At 34.3% G+C, this 15,166-nt stretch overlaps 1 protein-coding gene across 1 annotated transcript; it reads left to right on the forward strand.

Annotated features, from left to right (window-relative positions):
- The first annotated feature begins 924 nt into the window (after positions 1-924).
- On the forward strand, positions 925-6,788 carry LOC107812101 (putative glucan 1,3-beta-glucosidase A). The gene is made up of 8 exons (XM_016637133.2): positions 925-1,161; positions 1,619-1,738; positions 1,823-2,011; positions 3,849-4,007; positions 4,264-4,433; positions 4,518-4,673; positions 5,634-5,986; positions 6,414-6,788. The coding sequence occupies exons 1-8, from the start codon at positions 964-966 to the stop codon at positions 6,593-6,595; spliced, it is 1,527 nt and encodes a 508-aa protein (XP_016492619.1). The 5' UTR covers positions 925-963; the 3' UTR covers positions 6,596-6,788.
- Positions 6,789-15,166: the final 8,378 nt, after the last annotated feature.

Genomic DNA, 15,166 nt, shown 5'->3' on the forward strand with positions numbered 1-15,166 from the left:
ACATGCTAAAAGGATAGTCAGATGTATATTTTATTTAATTGGATCATCGCCACCCTTAATTAGCTGTGTAAGGTGAAGTGCACGCAGTGTCAATCTCTAGAAGTCTTGACCGAATGATAAAATTCTTCTTCGTCGTCACTTTTGCAAGTTTTTAAATATTTTCTCGAAACTAAAGGCTGGAACAAGCCAGAGAAGATGAATCATATAGTTGTTATTTTAGTAATTAGGAACTATTTAATTGACAGAATACCTGATTTAGTTAAGCAAAGAATATTTATAGCTGTAAATTGTGATGCTAATCTAAGTCAACCCTCATGAAATCGAAGACCTCAGTGGGAAAGGGAAGAGAAAGAAGGTGATATGTGGGATCACCTTTGAAAAGTCCAAGTATTATACATCGGCATTGAAAGTTTCAAATGTAGGATTAATCTATGTTATCCAGATTCGTGTCGTATAAGGTCAATTACGGGAAAACACTATATTCTCTATCAAAGATATTTTCATTTTCAAAATTCGGAATTGAAAACTAGTACTGGTTAAAGGTGGAGGAATATCATTCTCCCACCGCTAATCTTGACGTCGTCTTTAGTTGTAAAATGTATTTTATTCATATTAGCTTTGCAACAAAGTAAGCTAGTAATTAAGAATGCCTTTATTGAAAGAACAAAGTTCTTAATATTGGGTTATAGAAGGTGATTAAGGAATAATTGAAATTGCACCAAGATACATACCAAAAGTACGTACAAAACAAAAATTCATAAAACCATTTCTAATTTAAAAGGTCAAAACGTTGAATAAGCAGCTCATCATTGATTCAAAATCAAGATATAGTATATCTATTTTGTCACATTCTTTATTTCCGAGTTCAGATTGTTTAAATTAGTTGGTCAAAGATTTGGACATCTATATAAAGGCATTATCAAGTTGAGGATATATCATGCAACTCTAAAATATTAAGAAGCAATGGCAAGCTACTCATGGGCAAGGAAACTTGTTGTCTACTACTTCTTTATCATCTCTTCTTGTTGCATATTTAGTTTTTCTTATGGAAGAATTACTCCAAATTTCAAAGTTCGAGCTGTTAATCTTGGAGGCTGGCTTCTGACTGAAGGATGGATTAAACCTTCTCTTTTTGACGGCATCCCCAACAAAGATTTTCTGGTTAATTTTTACAACCTTCATTTCCCTTGCTTTAATTTAGAGTTTATGTAACTTTTATACACTAAAAAGGGCAGCTGGCTACGTAGGGTCTGGGAAGGGCCGGACTCCAAAGGGTCTAATGTAGACGGCATATCCTAATGCAAGTATTAATGCCTGCTTTCACTGTTTGAACCCTTGACTTATAGGTTACAAAGAGACAACTTTACCATTGCTCTAAATTAAAGCTCACCTTTGTAACTTTTACTCATTAAAAAGGCAGCCCAGTCATCCCGCATTCACGCAGAGTCCGGGAAGGGCCGCACTCCATAAGGGAGTAATGTAGACGGTCTACCCTAATTCAAGCGAACTCGTGACTTATAGGTTACACGGAGACAACTTAATTTACCGTTGCTCCAAGGCTCCCATTCGTAGCTGCTTCTACACACTGACATGTAAATATTTATTGACAATTGATCAGGATGGAACTGGACTGCAATTCAAATCAGTAAAAGTTGAGAAGTATCTGTGTGCTGAGTTAGGAGGAGGAACTATTATTGTTGCCAATAGAACTGCCGCCTCTGGATGGGAAACCTTCAAAGTAGGTAACTTTTGCTTGAAAATATAATAAAAGGAGAAAAAACTCTTTTTTATTAGCTGATTAACGTCGTCTATTTTCTTATAGATTTGGAGAATCAACAGCACAAGTTTTAACTTTAGGGTGTTTAACAAAGAATTTGTGGGAGTAGATGGAAGTGGAAATGTGGTAGCAGTGGAAAATAAACCTGGATTTTCTGAGACTTTTGAGATTGTTAGGAACTCTGATGATTCTAGCCGTGTTCGGATAAAAGCATCAAATGGTTTCTTCTTACAGGTGAGTTCTTGAAATGGTCTTTGTGTTTAATTTGAGATGCAATCATGTTAAAATGAAAAACATGACTTTTTTTTTTAAAAAAAACTCTTTGGTTTCGTCGTTAGGAAACAATAATAAGTATTGTCTCGTTCAAAACACTGAGAGAAATTGAATTTAAAGAAAATATTAAAATGACTCTGTAAATATTTTTTTCATTGTCATGGTAGTTTAACATATTTAGTAGGTCGGTTACCATTTATGTAAGGTTACTGAAATCATAGAAATTTATCTGTAATTAATTTTAAGTGATCTGATAATTATTTTGATACCATTAGTGTATAGAACTTAAGTCTTTGAAACTAAACTCAAAACTAGTAATAATTCTTTTGGTTGCTAGTTTCTAAACAAACCCAATTGGTATTGGAATTAGTTTTAAGTTATGGAAATAGCAAAAAGGTTATATATTTTGTGTCTGGTTTCTGATTTTTGAATATTTGACCTCCTATTTTTTCAACAGGCCTTTTCTTTTGCGTTTACCAAATGTTAGGATCATATAGTAACACGTCCATCCTTCTTTTCTTCTTTTTGTTTTTACCAATTCCCCATAGGCGGGTCCAGAATTTAAATCCTATGGGTTCTATTTAAATATTTTTAACATTGAATCCGTTATATTTTTTAAGTTATGAGTTCATATATATTATTTTTACAATTTTACTGAATTTTACTGAATATATATATATATATATATATATTCAATTGAACCCGTAGTTACTACGCTACATCCGCCTATGCTCTTCCCCTCTTTTAGGTCCATACCTCCAAAAGGAGATGAACCTTTTCTTATCTTTTACTTTTCAGCATTGCGTTGCGGGAATAAGTTTACTAATTATGATATTTAGTCAATATTCTCTTAATTTTTGAATTTACAAAAGTGACTACTCCGTACAATGTTTTGATGTTTTAATGATGATTTCTAGATTTTATAAGATCTAAAAACAATTCTTTCAAAATTAAATTCAAGCAAAAAAAATTCGGAAACCAAATCTAGAATCAATTCTTTCAAAATAAGTTCTAAATTTAAACTCAAAGTTGTGGTAGTAAGCTGTTTTTTTCTGGGGGGTGGGGGGCGCTCATTTGGGACCAAAATTTTGGTTCCACAAATCCTTTCATAGGACCATATGATAAAGTTAGTGGACTTCATCCACTAAGTGAGTGCTGCGATTGGTAATAAAAATATCTCCCAAGAGAATATTATTTTTCCAAATGATAAATTGATCCATTTATGCCTGCTGCTTATTCTTGTTGATATATAGGAGGCAACTTAAGTGTCTACTTTATTGACTTGGCAAGTGGAGAATATTAGGATAGTAACATTTCCGGCATTTCTAAACAAACTCTTTAATAAGTACATATATTTAAACTATAAAGAAAAGGACTAAGATGGAGAAACAGCCTGATGAGAGGCCTTTGTCCTCAATGCTTTTAATTTTATTTTTTTTAAGTTTTCATAAGAAAGTCTTTTCATATATTATGGATTATAAGAAGGGAAATTAAAATCGTCATTCGACTTTGATTAGAAATGAAAGGAGAGAATAAGAAGATGTAATTTTATGACAAAAAATATCGACCTATTTACTACCTTCGACTTGAACTGTATAGAAGTAGAAACGATGTCAAGTAGCCACTCTAAAGGGCTGTTACTTAAGAATATTCTAAATTGATTATTAGTTTAAAATTTCAGGACAAATTAAGTACTGGTTAATTCCTAAGTAGCATCCTTGAGAATGACTATCTGTGCAGTAATAATAATATTTAGCTAAGTTTTAGCTTATTACTGTACTAATTATTTAAGATGCAGGTAAAAACAGAGGAACTTGTGACAGCAGATAATGGAGGGAATGGGGGATGGGGTGATGATGATCCCTCTATTTTCATCATGAAAACCAGTGGTAGACTTGAAGGCGAGTTCCAAATTACTAATGGCTATGGTCCTATCATGGCCCCACAAGTTATGAGAGTATGTACTCTTTCTACACAAAATCTTTTTCAAAATTGGTGTCTATGGAGTAACTAATTTGAGTTATTAATTTGAGTTTATGAAACTAAACCTCTAGTACGTAAAAGGTATTATAAATCATATGTTCAACAAAACATTTTGATGGTTTTTTTTCTTTAGATAAAAAAACAAGACCAAAAAGGAATGCTAGTACCTAATGTAGTTTAGCAAATCATAATTGTATTTAAATATGAAAAAGCATATATTTATATTACAGGAACACTGGGAAACATTTATAGTGGAAGAAGATTTCAAGTTCATAGCAAGCAACGGACTGAATGCAGTGAGAATTCCAGTTGGATGGTGGATTGCCAGTGATCCAACACCCCCAAAGCCTTATGTTGGGGGCTCTTTGCATGCCTTAGACAATGCCTTTTTCTGGGCCAAGTATACATTGTTAACAAGTAATTTTTTTATATAAACAAATTGGCAATATATTGGGTTTTAATTGAAAGTTTGTAATGTTTGTAGGAAATACGAACTTAAAGTAATAATAGATCTGCATGCTGCACCTGGTTCCCAAAATCCTTGGGAGCACAGTGCCAACAGAGATGGTACTATTGAATGGGGAAAAACTGATGACAACATTCACCAGACTGTTGCAGTCATAGACTTCTTAACTGCCAGGTATAAATTATACGATAGGATTTAACTAATATATACCGATAGTACTATGAACTATCAATGTAGGTTCGACTTGTTCACTTGTTGCAAAAGATAACATGCCTTATTTTTCCTAGTACTAATTAGTCACACTAGCTACTTTTCGCGAATGGTTGACATGATAGAATAAAATTTCTGTGTCAATAGTTAAAACCCAAACCATTTTATATATGTGCTTCTAAACAGAGGCGGATTCAGGATTTGAACTTTATGATTTCAGATTCGCAATTCTATCATATCTCATCTTATTTAATGAGTTCAAAATTTATTATTTGCACATATTTAATAAATTTTGGACAAAAAATACAGGGTATGAGTAAAAGCTATAGGTTCAGTTAAACCCATAACTTCTACACTAGATACGCCTCTGCTTCTAAAAACTTCACACATGAATCTTAGCTACAATATCTTTTCATATAAAACAATATAATTCACTACCCCATTCGTTCCAGTTTTTGTGAATCTATTTTCTTTTTGGTTCGTTCCAAAAAGAATGATTCATTTCTAAATTTGGAAACAATTTAGCTTAAACTTCCAATTCTATCCTTAATAAGAAGTTTTTATAATCACACAAATACTCTGGACCCCCTTTTGATTTGTTTAGGAACACAAATTCCAAAAGTCTTTATTTTTTTCTTAAACTCTATGCCCAATTAAATAAGTTCATATAAACTGGAACAGAGGGAGTATATCTTATGAACTTACAAAAGTTGCTAAATTTAATTGCCATTTGATAAGGATATGTATTTTCATTTCACGTCATATAAATCTATAGTTTTATACAGCTTACTTGTACATCCCCTGCTACAATTAACAATTGTCGCCGAATTTCTGTATTCCACATTTGTTTTCGAGTACAAAGGGTAAAATAATGCTTTCGTTTCAACTTTTTCATTTTCTTCTTTCTTTTACTCATGAATTTAGGTATGCCAAGAATCCAAGCCTTTACGCAGTGGAGTTGATCAATGAGCCATTAGCACCAGAAATTTCATTTGAGATGGTGAAAAAATACTACGAAGCTGGATATAATGCAGTTCGAAAGCATTCTTCGGATGCATATGTAGTGATGTCCAACAGATTAGGACCTGCAGATCCAACTGAGCTTTTGCCTTTTGCCAGTGGCTTAAAGGGATCTGTCATTGATGTTCATTACTACAATCTTTTCTCTGACATGTTTAACGACTTGACTGTCCAGCAAAATCTTGATTTTGTCTTCAACAACCGTTCAGCTCAACTCAATACTGTCACCCAATCTAATGGCCCTCTCACTTTAGTTGGTATATTTTCTTAATTTGTCTTTTCTCATTAACTTCTACATCCCTCCTTGACTACATGACATTAATATATACCCTTCCGCTGTCAACATACAATGATACTAATTTTCTTGGAAAAATAATACTATATAGCCGCTCTCAAAATAATAGCCGAAAAAAATGTACATATTTTTTTTTTGTATAAATATACATTCTGTGTATTATATATAAAAATTATACAAATTTTATACTCCACTTTTTCGGATACCGCACGTAAATAGTTTCTGGCGCAAGCTAAAAGTGAAAAAAATCCAAATTTCTTTAGTGTACGTTCTAAATTTTTTAGCTCAAATCATCATTAGTATATAGCCCATATTACAAATATTCTTTTGGTTATATGGCCAATTCTACAGGAGATCTTTATGACAATCTACTTTGAAATATTTTTCAGGGGAATGGGTTGCTGAATGGCAAGTTCGAGATGCAACAAAGGAGGACTACCAAAAGTTTGCCAAGGCTCAATTGGAAGTGTTCGGACGTGCAACATTTGGTTGGGCTTATTGGACTCTCAAAAATGTGAACAACCATTGGAGTTTGGAGTGGATGATCAAGAATGGCTATATCAAGCTTTAAATTACTCAGATTATTGTCTGATGGCTGATCATATTTTGTCAAGTACTCAAAATTTCGAAATGTCAAAGCCATAATACTTGGATACTTAATAAGGTAGTTTAGATGTTAATCATAAACTTTTGAGGAAACACCTCAAAGGATCAACTTGTAACAACATTGTGGAGATCTTTATTAACAGAAATGCTTACAGTCATAGTCTAAGGCCATCCAACCACTGCAGGCAGCAGTTTATTACGTCCAATATACATCATTAAATATGTCTTAAAATTTTTACTACTACTTTTTCGAACTTGGATCCCTTTGATTTGCAAGTAGGTTAAGCTACATGAAATGAATTTGCGGCCTTTTCTAGTATGTATAAACTTAGTTGAAGTTAAATGTGAGGACATGAGAAGGTAACAAGACATTAGAGAAACAAGTTGGTTTCTACAAGGTTTCGGCATCATTTGGTGGAAGTTGGCAATCTAAAAGTTTAGAATTTTTCTAAATTTGACCACGGTTTGACTTTAAGGCTATCGGATTAAGATTTTGGTTTCGGGACTACGAATAATTCCATTCGTCATATGGAACTTGCCTGCAAAATGTGATGTCATTTGGAGTTGATTTGATAGGGTTCGGATGCTTGGTTTAGATTCTAGAAGTTCTTGAAGTCCATTGTGATTTTCATGCGTTTTGGCGTCCGATTCGTGCTTTTAGAGGTTATTTTGATGTTTTGATCGCACGAGCAAGTTCGTGTTATATTTTTGGACTAGTGTGGGTGTTTGGTTTGGAGCCTCGGGGGCTCGGGTGAGTTTCAGATTAGCTGGGAGTATTTTGTTAAAAATTATGTGTGCTAGTACTGGTGCCATCGCAATTGTGATGATCAGGTTGCAAATGCGACCACCGCATTTGTGAGTATTTTCTCGCATTTGCGAACAAGTGGAGGATTGGGGTTCAATCACAAATGCGATACTGGAGTCGGATTTGCGACTCTGGGTTGTCCGCTTTTGCGATGACAGTGTTCGCTTTTGCGACTACAATTGCTTCACATTTGCGAAGATGTGATTGCAAATGCAATCTTCGTATGGCCTGTCAGGGGTTGCTTTTACGATGCTTTGTCCGCATTTGCGAACCCCATATCGCAAATGCGACATCTGCAGCTGGTTTATAGCTGAGCACTTCGGGATTTAGCTCATTTTGATATATTTTGAACCCTAGCCTCGATGTGAGGCAATTTTTTGGAGAGATTTTCATATCAAAGTATTGGGTAAGTAATTTTAATCAACTTTCAATTATATTTTGTGATTATACATTAGATTTAACATCAAATTCATGAGAATCTAAGGGAAAAAATTTGGAGATATTGATAATGTTTTGAAAAATAAAAATTTGGAATTTTAGAGTCGAATTGGAGTCGGATTTGGAAATAAACATATATATGGACTCGTGGGGTTATGGGTAGTCAAGACCTGCCCTTGGACCCGTGTTTGACCGGACGGTCCCGGGGTTAACTTTTGTTGACTTTTTAGAAATTATATAAAGATCATAGCTTTGTTAATTGAAATTGTTTTCTCTTGCATTGTTTGATGCACTTAAGTCGTCTTTGTCTAGATTGAGCCGAGCGGAGGTGAATTTGTAAAGAAAAAACTAATTTGAGTATTGATTTGGCTGAATTGAGGTAAGTATCTTGCCTAACTTTGTGTGGGATAAACTATCCCTTAGGATTTGAGATGATTGTTTTATTCGTGTTATGTGAAAGCCGTGTATGCGAGGTGACGAGTGGGTACACTACATATATGTGGTATTTGACCAGTTTCGAGTATCTAAACGCTTTCCTTGCATTTCGGATTATTGTTAAAAAATGAAGGCTGTTGTAAATCAATTAAGACGATACGGGGAAGACAGAGAAGATGTCTGTATGGTAGAAAAGATCATTCTCACTTTAACACCTAAATTTAATTTTGTGGTGTGTGCTATTGATGAGTCTAAGGATTTAGTCTCTATAATGATGGAGCAATTGGAGGGTTCTTTACAGGTCCATGAAGAAAAGATCAAGAGGAAACAAGAAGTTTCACTGGAGCAACTCCTTAAGACTCAGGCATCCTTTAGGGATTATGGAGGTGAAAAAAGATATCGAGGGAATGGACGAGTACGAGGCCATGGCAGTCATGGAAGAGGAAGAAGTAATGATAACAACTTCAACAATGAAGTTAAAATCCTCCAAACATTCAGAGGTCATGGTCGTGGACAAAGAGGAGAAAGAGAACGTGGCTACTATTAAGAAAATAATGGACAAAGGTATGACAAATCAAAATTTGAGTGTTATAATTGTCATAAATTTAGCCATTACTCCTGGGAATGTCGTAGCAATGTTGAGGAGAAAGCTAACCTTGTTGACGACAAGAAAGAAGAAGATGAGTCAACATTATTGTTGGCACTCAAGGAAGAACATGGGGATGATTGTATCTCGTGGTATTTGGACAATGGGGCAAACAATCATATGTGTGGATGCAAAGAAAAGTTTGTGCAGATCAATAAAATGATGAGAGGTAATGTGTTCTATGGATATACCTCAAAGATTCAAATCGAACGGATAGGTATGATTTTAATCTCCTGTAAAGATATTGGCCACAAATTAATTCAAGATGGTTATTATGTGACAAAATTTATAAATATTTTGAGTTTGGGACAACTTCTTGAAAAGAGGTATGATATCCATATGAAAAATATGCATCTTTGGCTTAGAGATTCAGGTGGAATTCTAATTGCTAAAGTGCATATGGCAAAGAATAGATTATTTTCTCTGAATCTTAAGATAATTGATGCAAAGTGTTTGAAGTCTAATATGCAAGATGAATCCTGGTGTTGGCACATGCGATTTGGGCACTTGAAGTTTGAAGCGCTCGAATCAATGGTAGAAAAGAACATAGTGCATGGGATACCACCAATAAACAATACCAATCAATTTTGTGAAGCTTGTCTTCTTGAGAAACATGCAAGGTAAAAGTAAAAACTTTCTGCTCTTCATTGATGACTTTAGTAGAAAGTCTTGGATTTATTTCTTGAACAAACAATCGGCAGCATTTGTTGTTTTTAAATTTTTTTAAAGCACTTGTGAAAAAAGTAAGTGGTTATGAAATAAAAGCTTTGAGGTCCGATAGAGGAGACGAATTCACTTCAAAAGAATTTAATGACTCTTGTCAGTCTCACGGAATTTGTCACTCTCTAACGGTACCTTATTCACTCTAACAAATGGAGTTGCTGAGAGAAAGAATTCAAAAATTCTTAATATGGCTAGATGTATGTTGAAAGCTAAAAACATTGTTAAAACCCAATTTTTCTCTCATATATTTTTAAATATACATATATACCTTCAAAATAGTGCATGATCATCATCAAGTATTTTTCCATAATTTTTCATAATTTTTAAGGGGTTTTTAATCAACCTATTCTTGCATAAATAATTATTAATTGCATCACAAATAATTTTATAATGATTTATTATTTAAATTTTTATCATTTATATACATATTAAGCTTTTAATATTTCTATATATACTTATTACAATTGTATTTTACACCCATAGGATAAAATTGCATATTTTACAATAATAACCCATATATATATATATGCATAATTATATTATTTATATGAAAAATAACTTTTTATATTTTTTATAATGTTAAATAATTATTTTAAACTATTTTCTTGCACAAAATGACATTTTTACTATTTATTAATTATTTTTATAAATTATTTACTGATTTAATTGAGTATTTAAAATCTAGCCCTTTTTCTTAATTATTTCGGATCTATACACTACTCATTACCCCAGCCCAATGCATCATCCCAATACCCTAATAACCAATACCCAAATACCCATTAACCCAGACCTATACCCGTTAAAAAACCCGACCCAATTCCCTTTTTTAAAATCACAACCGTTGATCTCTGAAGATCAACAGCTCACAACACCCCAACCCCTTTTAATTATATCCTACCTGGTCTAACCTTAACCCATTTCACCCACTCCATGGCGGTCAAACTCTCTTATCTCCCCCCCCCCCATTTTCTTCTGAAACCCTAGCGACTCACTCCTATCTCCCCTTTAATTCTAACCCCAGAAATGGAATCAACCTATGATTCCTTACCTTATTTGGTCCTATTTCCTTACTGGCTACCCGTTCTTTGGTGTTATATAATAGCTTGCCTAAAATGGCAAGCAAATCTGGAGATATCCGAACCAAATCTGGTTCAAAATCTCTAACCTGTTGATTATTTCCGTCTGTGTTCACTCTAACCTCTGTAAGTACGAATATTTTCATATATTTTGTGGATTATTACTTAACCATAAGGTTAGGGTTTTCATATCTTTCCAATTCAAACAAAAAACTGGTTTTAACCTTATTTTTTTATGTTATTCCGTATAAATCTGCTTATTTTTTGTTAAATCTTTTAGTTACCCAATTTAGGGTTTCAATTCTTCTTTAATCAAACCAGATCTGGTTCGATTCTATGAATAACCCCTGTCTATGTTAATTTTACTAAAATACTTGATTCTTTACCTTTGTTTTTATCGATTTTGTGTCCTACCTAAAATTAGGGTTTCAAACCTTTTTATTTTGGGGCCAGATCTGTTTCAATTGTGCATTCTGTAAACATGTTCCCGTCTATGTTCATCCTATGAAGCATGAGACTCTTGCCTTTCATCTCTGTTGATTTTATGGTTTTACCCGAAAATTAGGGTTGAAACCTTTTACTAACTTTTGTTTACTTTTTCCTTTCTCGTATAGTACTGATATTTTCCATTTTTTGGTCACCCTACCTTGTTCCTTTACTTCTTTACCTTATTTGCTGATTTATAATTGATTCTATATGATACTTACCTTATTCTAAGTAGTACTTGCCTGATTACTCGGTAATTAACTGAACTCTGACTTCAATTGATTCTGGATTTATTTTCTTTTCATTTTTGTGTTTATTTGATTTATTCCCTTATTTGTCTGCTTAATTGAACACTATTTAAACCCTTTCCCTTCTTCCCTTTAGAATAGACTCGAACTCTCATACTCTCACTAAAACTCAGTTCTTTTACTCTGATTTCGTGCTCATTATTTTTGGTCTCTCCCGGCTGAAAGCCAAGGCCAAGTGACTCTGGAACTTAACTGCTATAGCATATCTACTTGCTTTATTGCTTAACTAGTAAGCCCTAATCCCTTGTAATTTCATTCCCATGTTTTTTATAATTAGTGTTACTTGAACAACATGTCTTGAACTTTACTTTTAGCATGATTCTACTTTTTATGCTCCTATGACTCTCTTTTAATCTTATGGTTAATATTGTTAGTTTAAGATTAGCTATTTTGAATAATATGAATCCTCTTATAAGTTAGCTTAATGTTCAAATTTGTCCAGGCACACTGTTTGTTAATCCTGCACCTGTTTTGAACCTTGCATTCTTAGGATACTATAAGCATGTAATTAATCAATTTGTCATAATTTGTTGCTTAACTCTGTGCCCTGTCTTTTAATATGTCATGTGATGATCTGACTGCCTTACCTAAGTTATTTCTGTTATTAAACAATGGTTGTCTTAAATGTCAGCATGCTCCCTTAGTGTATTTAAGTCTCTCTTCTGAATTAACCTGTTTAAAACTATGTATTTTGCAAACTTTGCTATTTTTTGAATGCAATTCTATGTTCTAAACCTTGTGTTCTTCTGAAATCAAACTGTTTTGAAATCTTCCAATGCTCCCTTTTATATGCTGATTTTTAAAACCTTACTCTTAGTCCCTTAGGTTCTCAACCACCCCAGTGTGAGCACTGCTCAGGGTCTACATGAGACTCCTGTGAACTCTGGCACACTGGGAATTGGTTACCCATCTCTTGTGAATCATCTGCTGAATACATGGTTCTGGTGTGAGCATTGCCCTAGGCCCCTGAGGCCCTTGGAAACTTTGACCCACTAGAAACCTGGTTCTATATGTGGTATGAGTGAATCACTCATATTTTGGCTATGATGTATCTATGAAATGAGCCTCAAAGTTGATTGGTGTGAAGGTCTGGTTCCCAGGTTCAGTTGGGCTTAATGAAGGTTCCCTATAGTTTATCTTACTACTATTATGTAATTTATTCATTTACTCTAGCCTGTAATAAATTTGTAACAAACAGATTCTGGGGTATATAGTAAAATTGGGAAGGGTCTTTATTCTCTTTGGGCAATCCGGGTAGAAATCCTGCCAATAGGGTTTCATTTTCTCTGTTAATCCTATTTTACCTCATCTCTATTGAAATCGCGTGAGTGATGTACTATTCTTGCATATTAGAAATCCTGCCTATAGGAAATTAAATTGCATAAGAAATCCTACCTATAGGTTGTATTAACTTGTCCAACAAACATATGTTAGCAATCATGTCTGTAGGACCTCAATGTTGATCTAACTATGTTTTTCCTTTATGGCAATATGCACCATTTCTGCCCGTATTATTGTTCAATAGATACCATGTCTATAGGACTAAAACTGGTTTCAAATATAGAAATCGTGCCTATAGGATTTTAATCAATTCAGTAATAGATACTATGCCTATAAGACTAAAACCGTTTCTAACCTAGAGATCATGCCTATAGGATTTAAGTCAGTACAATAATTAGAAATCATGCCTATAAAGTTAAAAACAGTTCGGCACTAGATACCACGCCCATAGTATTCTGTCAATTGGCTCTGGGTACAATCGCCTTAGTAAATCAATTAAACAATGTGTTCCAAAATTACAATTCCTTACTGTTTGAAGCGCCCCGATATATCACTGAATAAAATCAGTAGGCAAACAATAGGTCTTGACACTCGCCTTAATAAAACTGCTTCTATTAATCACTATTTTCCGCATAGATATCCTGCCTATAGGACTTTAAATTAAGTCTATCAATTGCGTGCATCTGTTGTTATGTGTGGAGGTCAATGTGAGCCCTTATTTTCCTCTTTGTTTAAAAGTCCTATTTGTTTTTGTTTAATTTCTAGTATTTTACATTTTTGAGTAACCCAGGCGTAGTCTAGAACTACCCCAAATAGAGGTCCTAATACCTCTTGGACTATAGGTAAGGGACGAGTACTGCACGCATAGGAAACGAATTAGAATCGACTAGAGCGCTTTAGGTAACAACTTAAAGATAGTAATTGGGTAGTAAGGAGATGATAGTCAGTGCGCCAAGTACTATGAGTAACACCCTGACTTGAGGGAGCTACAAGGTATTGCACGTGATGATCCTATAGGTTAAAAAACTTAAGACTTCCCCCTCTTATTCCTGTTTTAAAATAAATTGAATAGTTATCCAAATTGCTTTCTTCCCCTTAGACTAATTCGCTTAATTTAAGTTCGGTCGGGACCCACCGTTGTGGACCTCGAGGGGTGCCTAACACCTTCCCCTCAAGGTAATTTAAGCCCTTACCCAATCTCTGGTGATATAAACTGGTAATATGAGTTATCTGCTCTAGTTGCCTTAACGCACTTTAATCTGTTAGGTGGGACTCTTTCAATTACAATTCCCTACCCTCTCAACAAGGAGTTGTCCCAAAAATGTCGAAACCCGATTTTGCAAGAAAAAGGGTCTACGACAGCATAACGACTCTGGTGGGGAATATCTTTAGGCTCTTACCATTATGAACTTGATCTACATGAATTAGTCTTTCTCGATAAGCATATTTTTGTAATTATTTGAATACCTTGTTCTTGTTCTCCTTTTTATTGCTACATGCACATCATTTTCCCTATTTTCCCTTTATATGAACTCATATGCAACTCTCCGTTTAATTCGATTACAATATGTGTTTCCCCTTATCATGTTCACTTGCTCCCAGCTTTTTTTTGCTATATCATGTCTCTCCCCAAGCATCACCCATTTATTTGCTTTATTACAATTCCTTCATTTCGCGAACTAACTTCTTCATTAATTTTTTATGTCTTTATGTTTATTCAATACTGCATTTATTTTTGTGAAAATACTTGACAATGTGTTATTTTGCACAAAACATGCTCAACATCACATTCCACTCATGCGTACTAATACTATATCGGCACTTGATGAGTACGCGCTCTTCCTAAAAACACCCTTTAAATTTGGAAAGGCTTATTTTCGGTAAAACTAGTCGATCAGCAGTGCAGTCGAAGGTTCCATGTCTTTCCCTCTCAAGTTGTCCGCTTGAGGGTACTAGTCTAGACTTCTATAGAAACCTTACTCTGATAATGACTGTACATGCATCATGATCAAACCTAGATTGGGTTAATATGTTGTCCGCATAATAACCCTCTAATAAAAACCTTGTCCAAAGTCCACCAGGATTTCCATTATCCCAACGGGTGCAACCACGATATGTACATTATTTGGAGAGATAAATGCCGACATGCTAATTGTTAATGTGTAACTAGTCGAATCCAGAGGGGGAAGGGGTCTAACTCTGTTTATTTTGAAGAAAATGAGGCACGAAGTCCCTAGATTCGGCATGGTCCGAAGTATACCACCGTTAATGTTGGATTGGTGGAAAAACCTTTCGCCAAGCGACAAATATCACGTGAAAAAGGGTTCTTGGAAACTTA

The sequence above is a fragment of the Nicotiana tabacum genome, chromosome 20, assembly GCF_000715075.1.
Source record: "Nicotiana tabacum cultivar K326 chromosome 20, ASM71507v2, whole genome shotgun sequence".
Lineage (NCBI taxonomy): Eukaryota > Viridiplantae > Streptophyta > Magnoliopsida > Solanales > Solanaceae > Nicotiana > Nicotiana tabacum.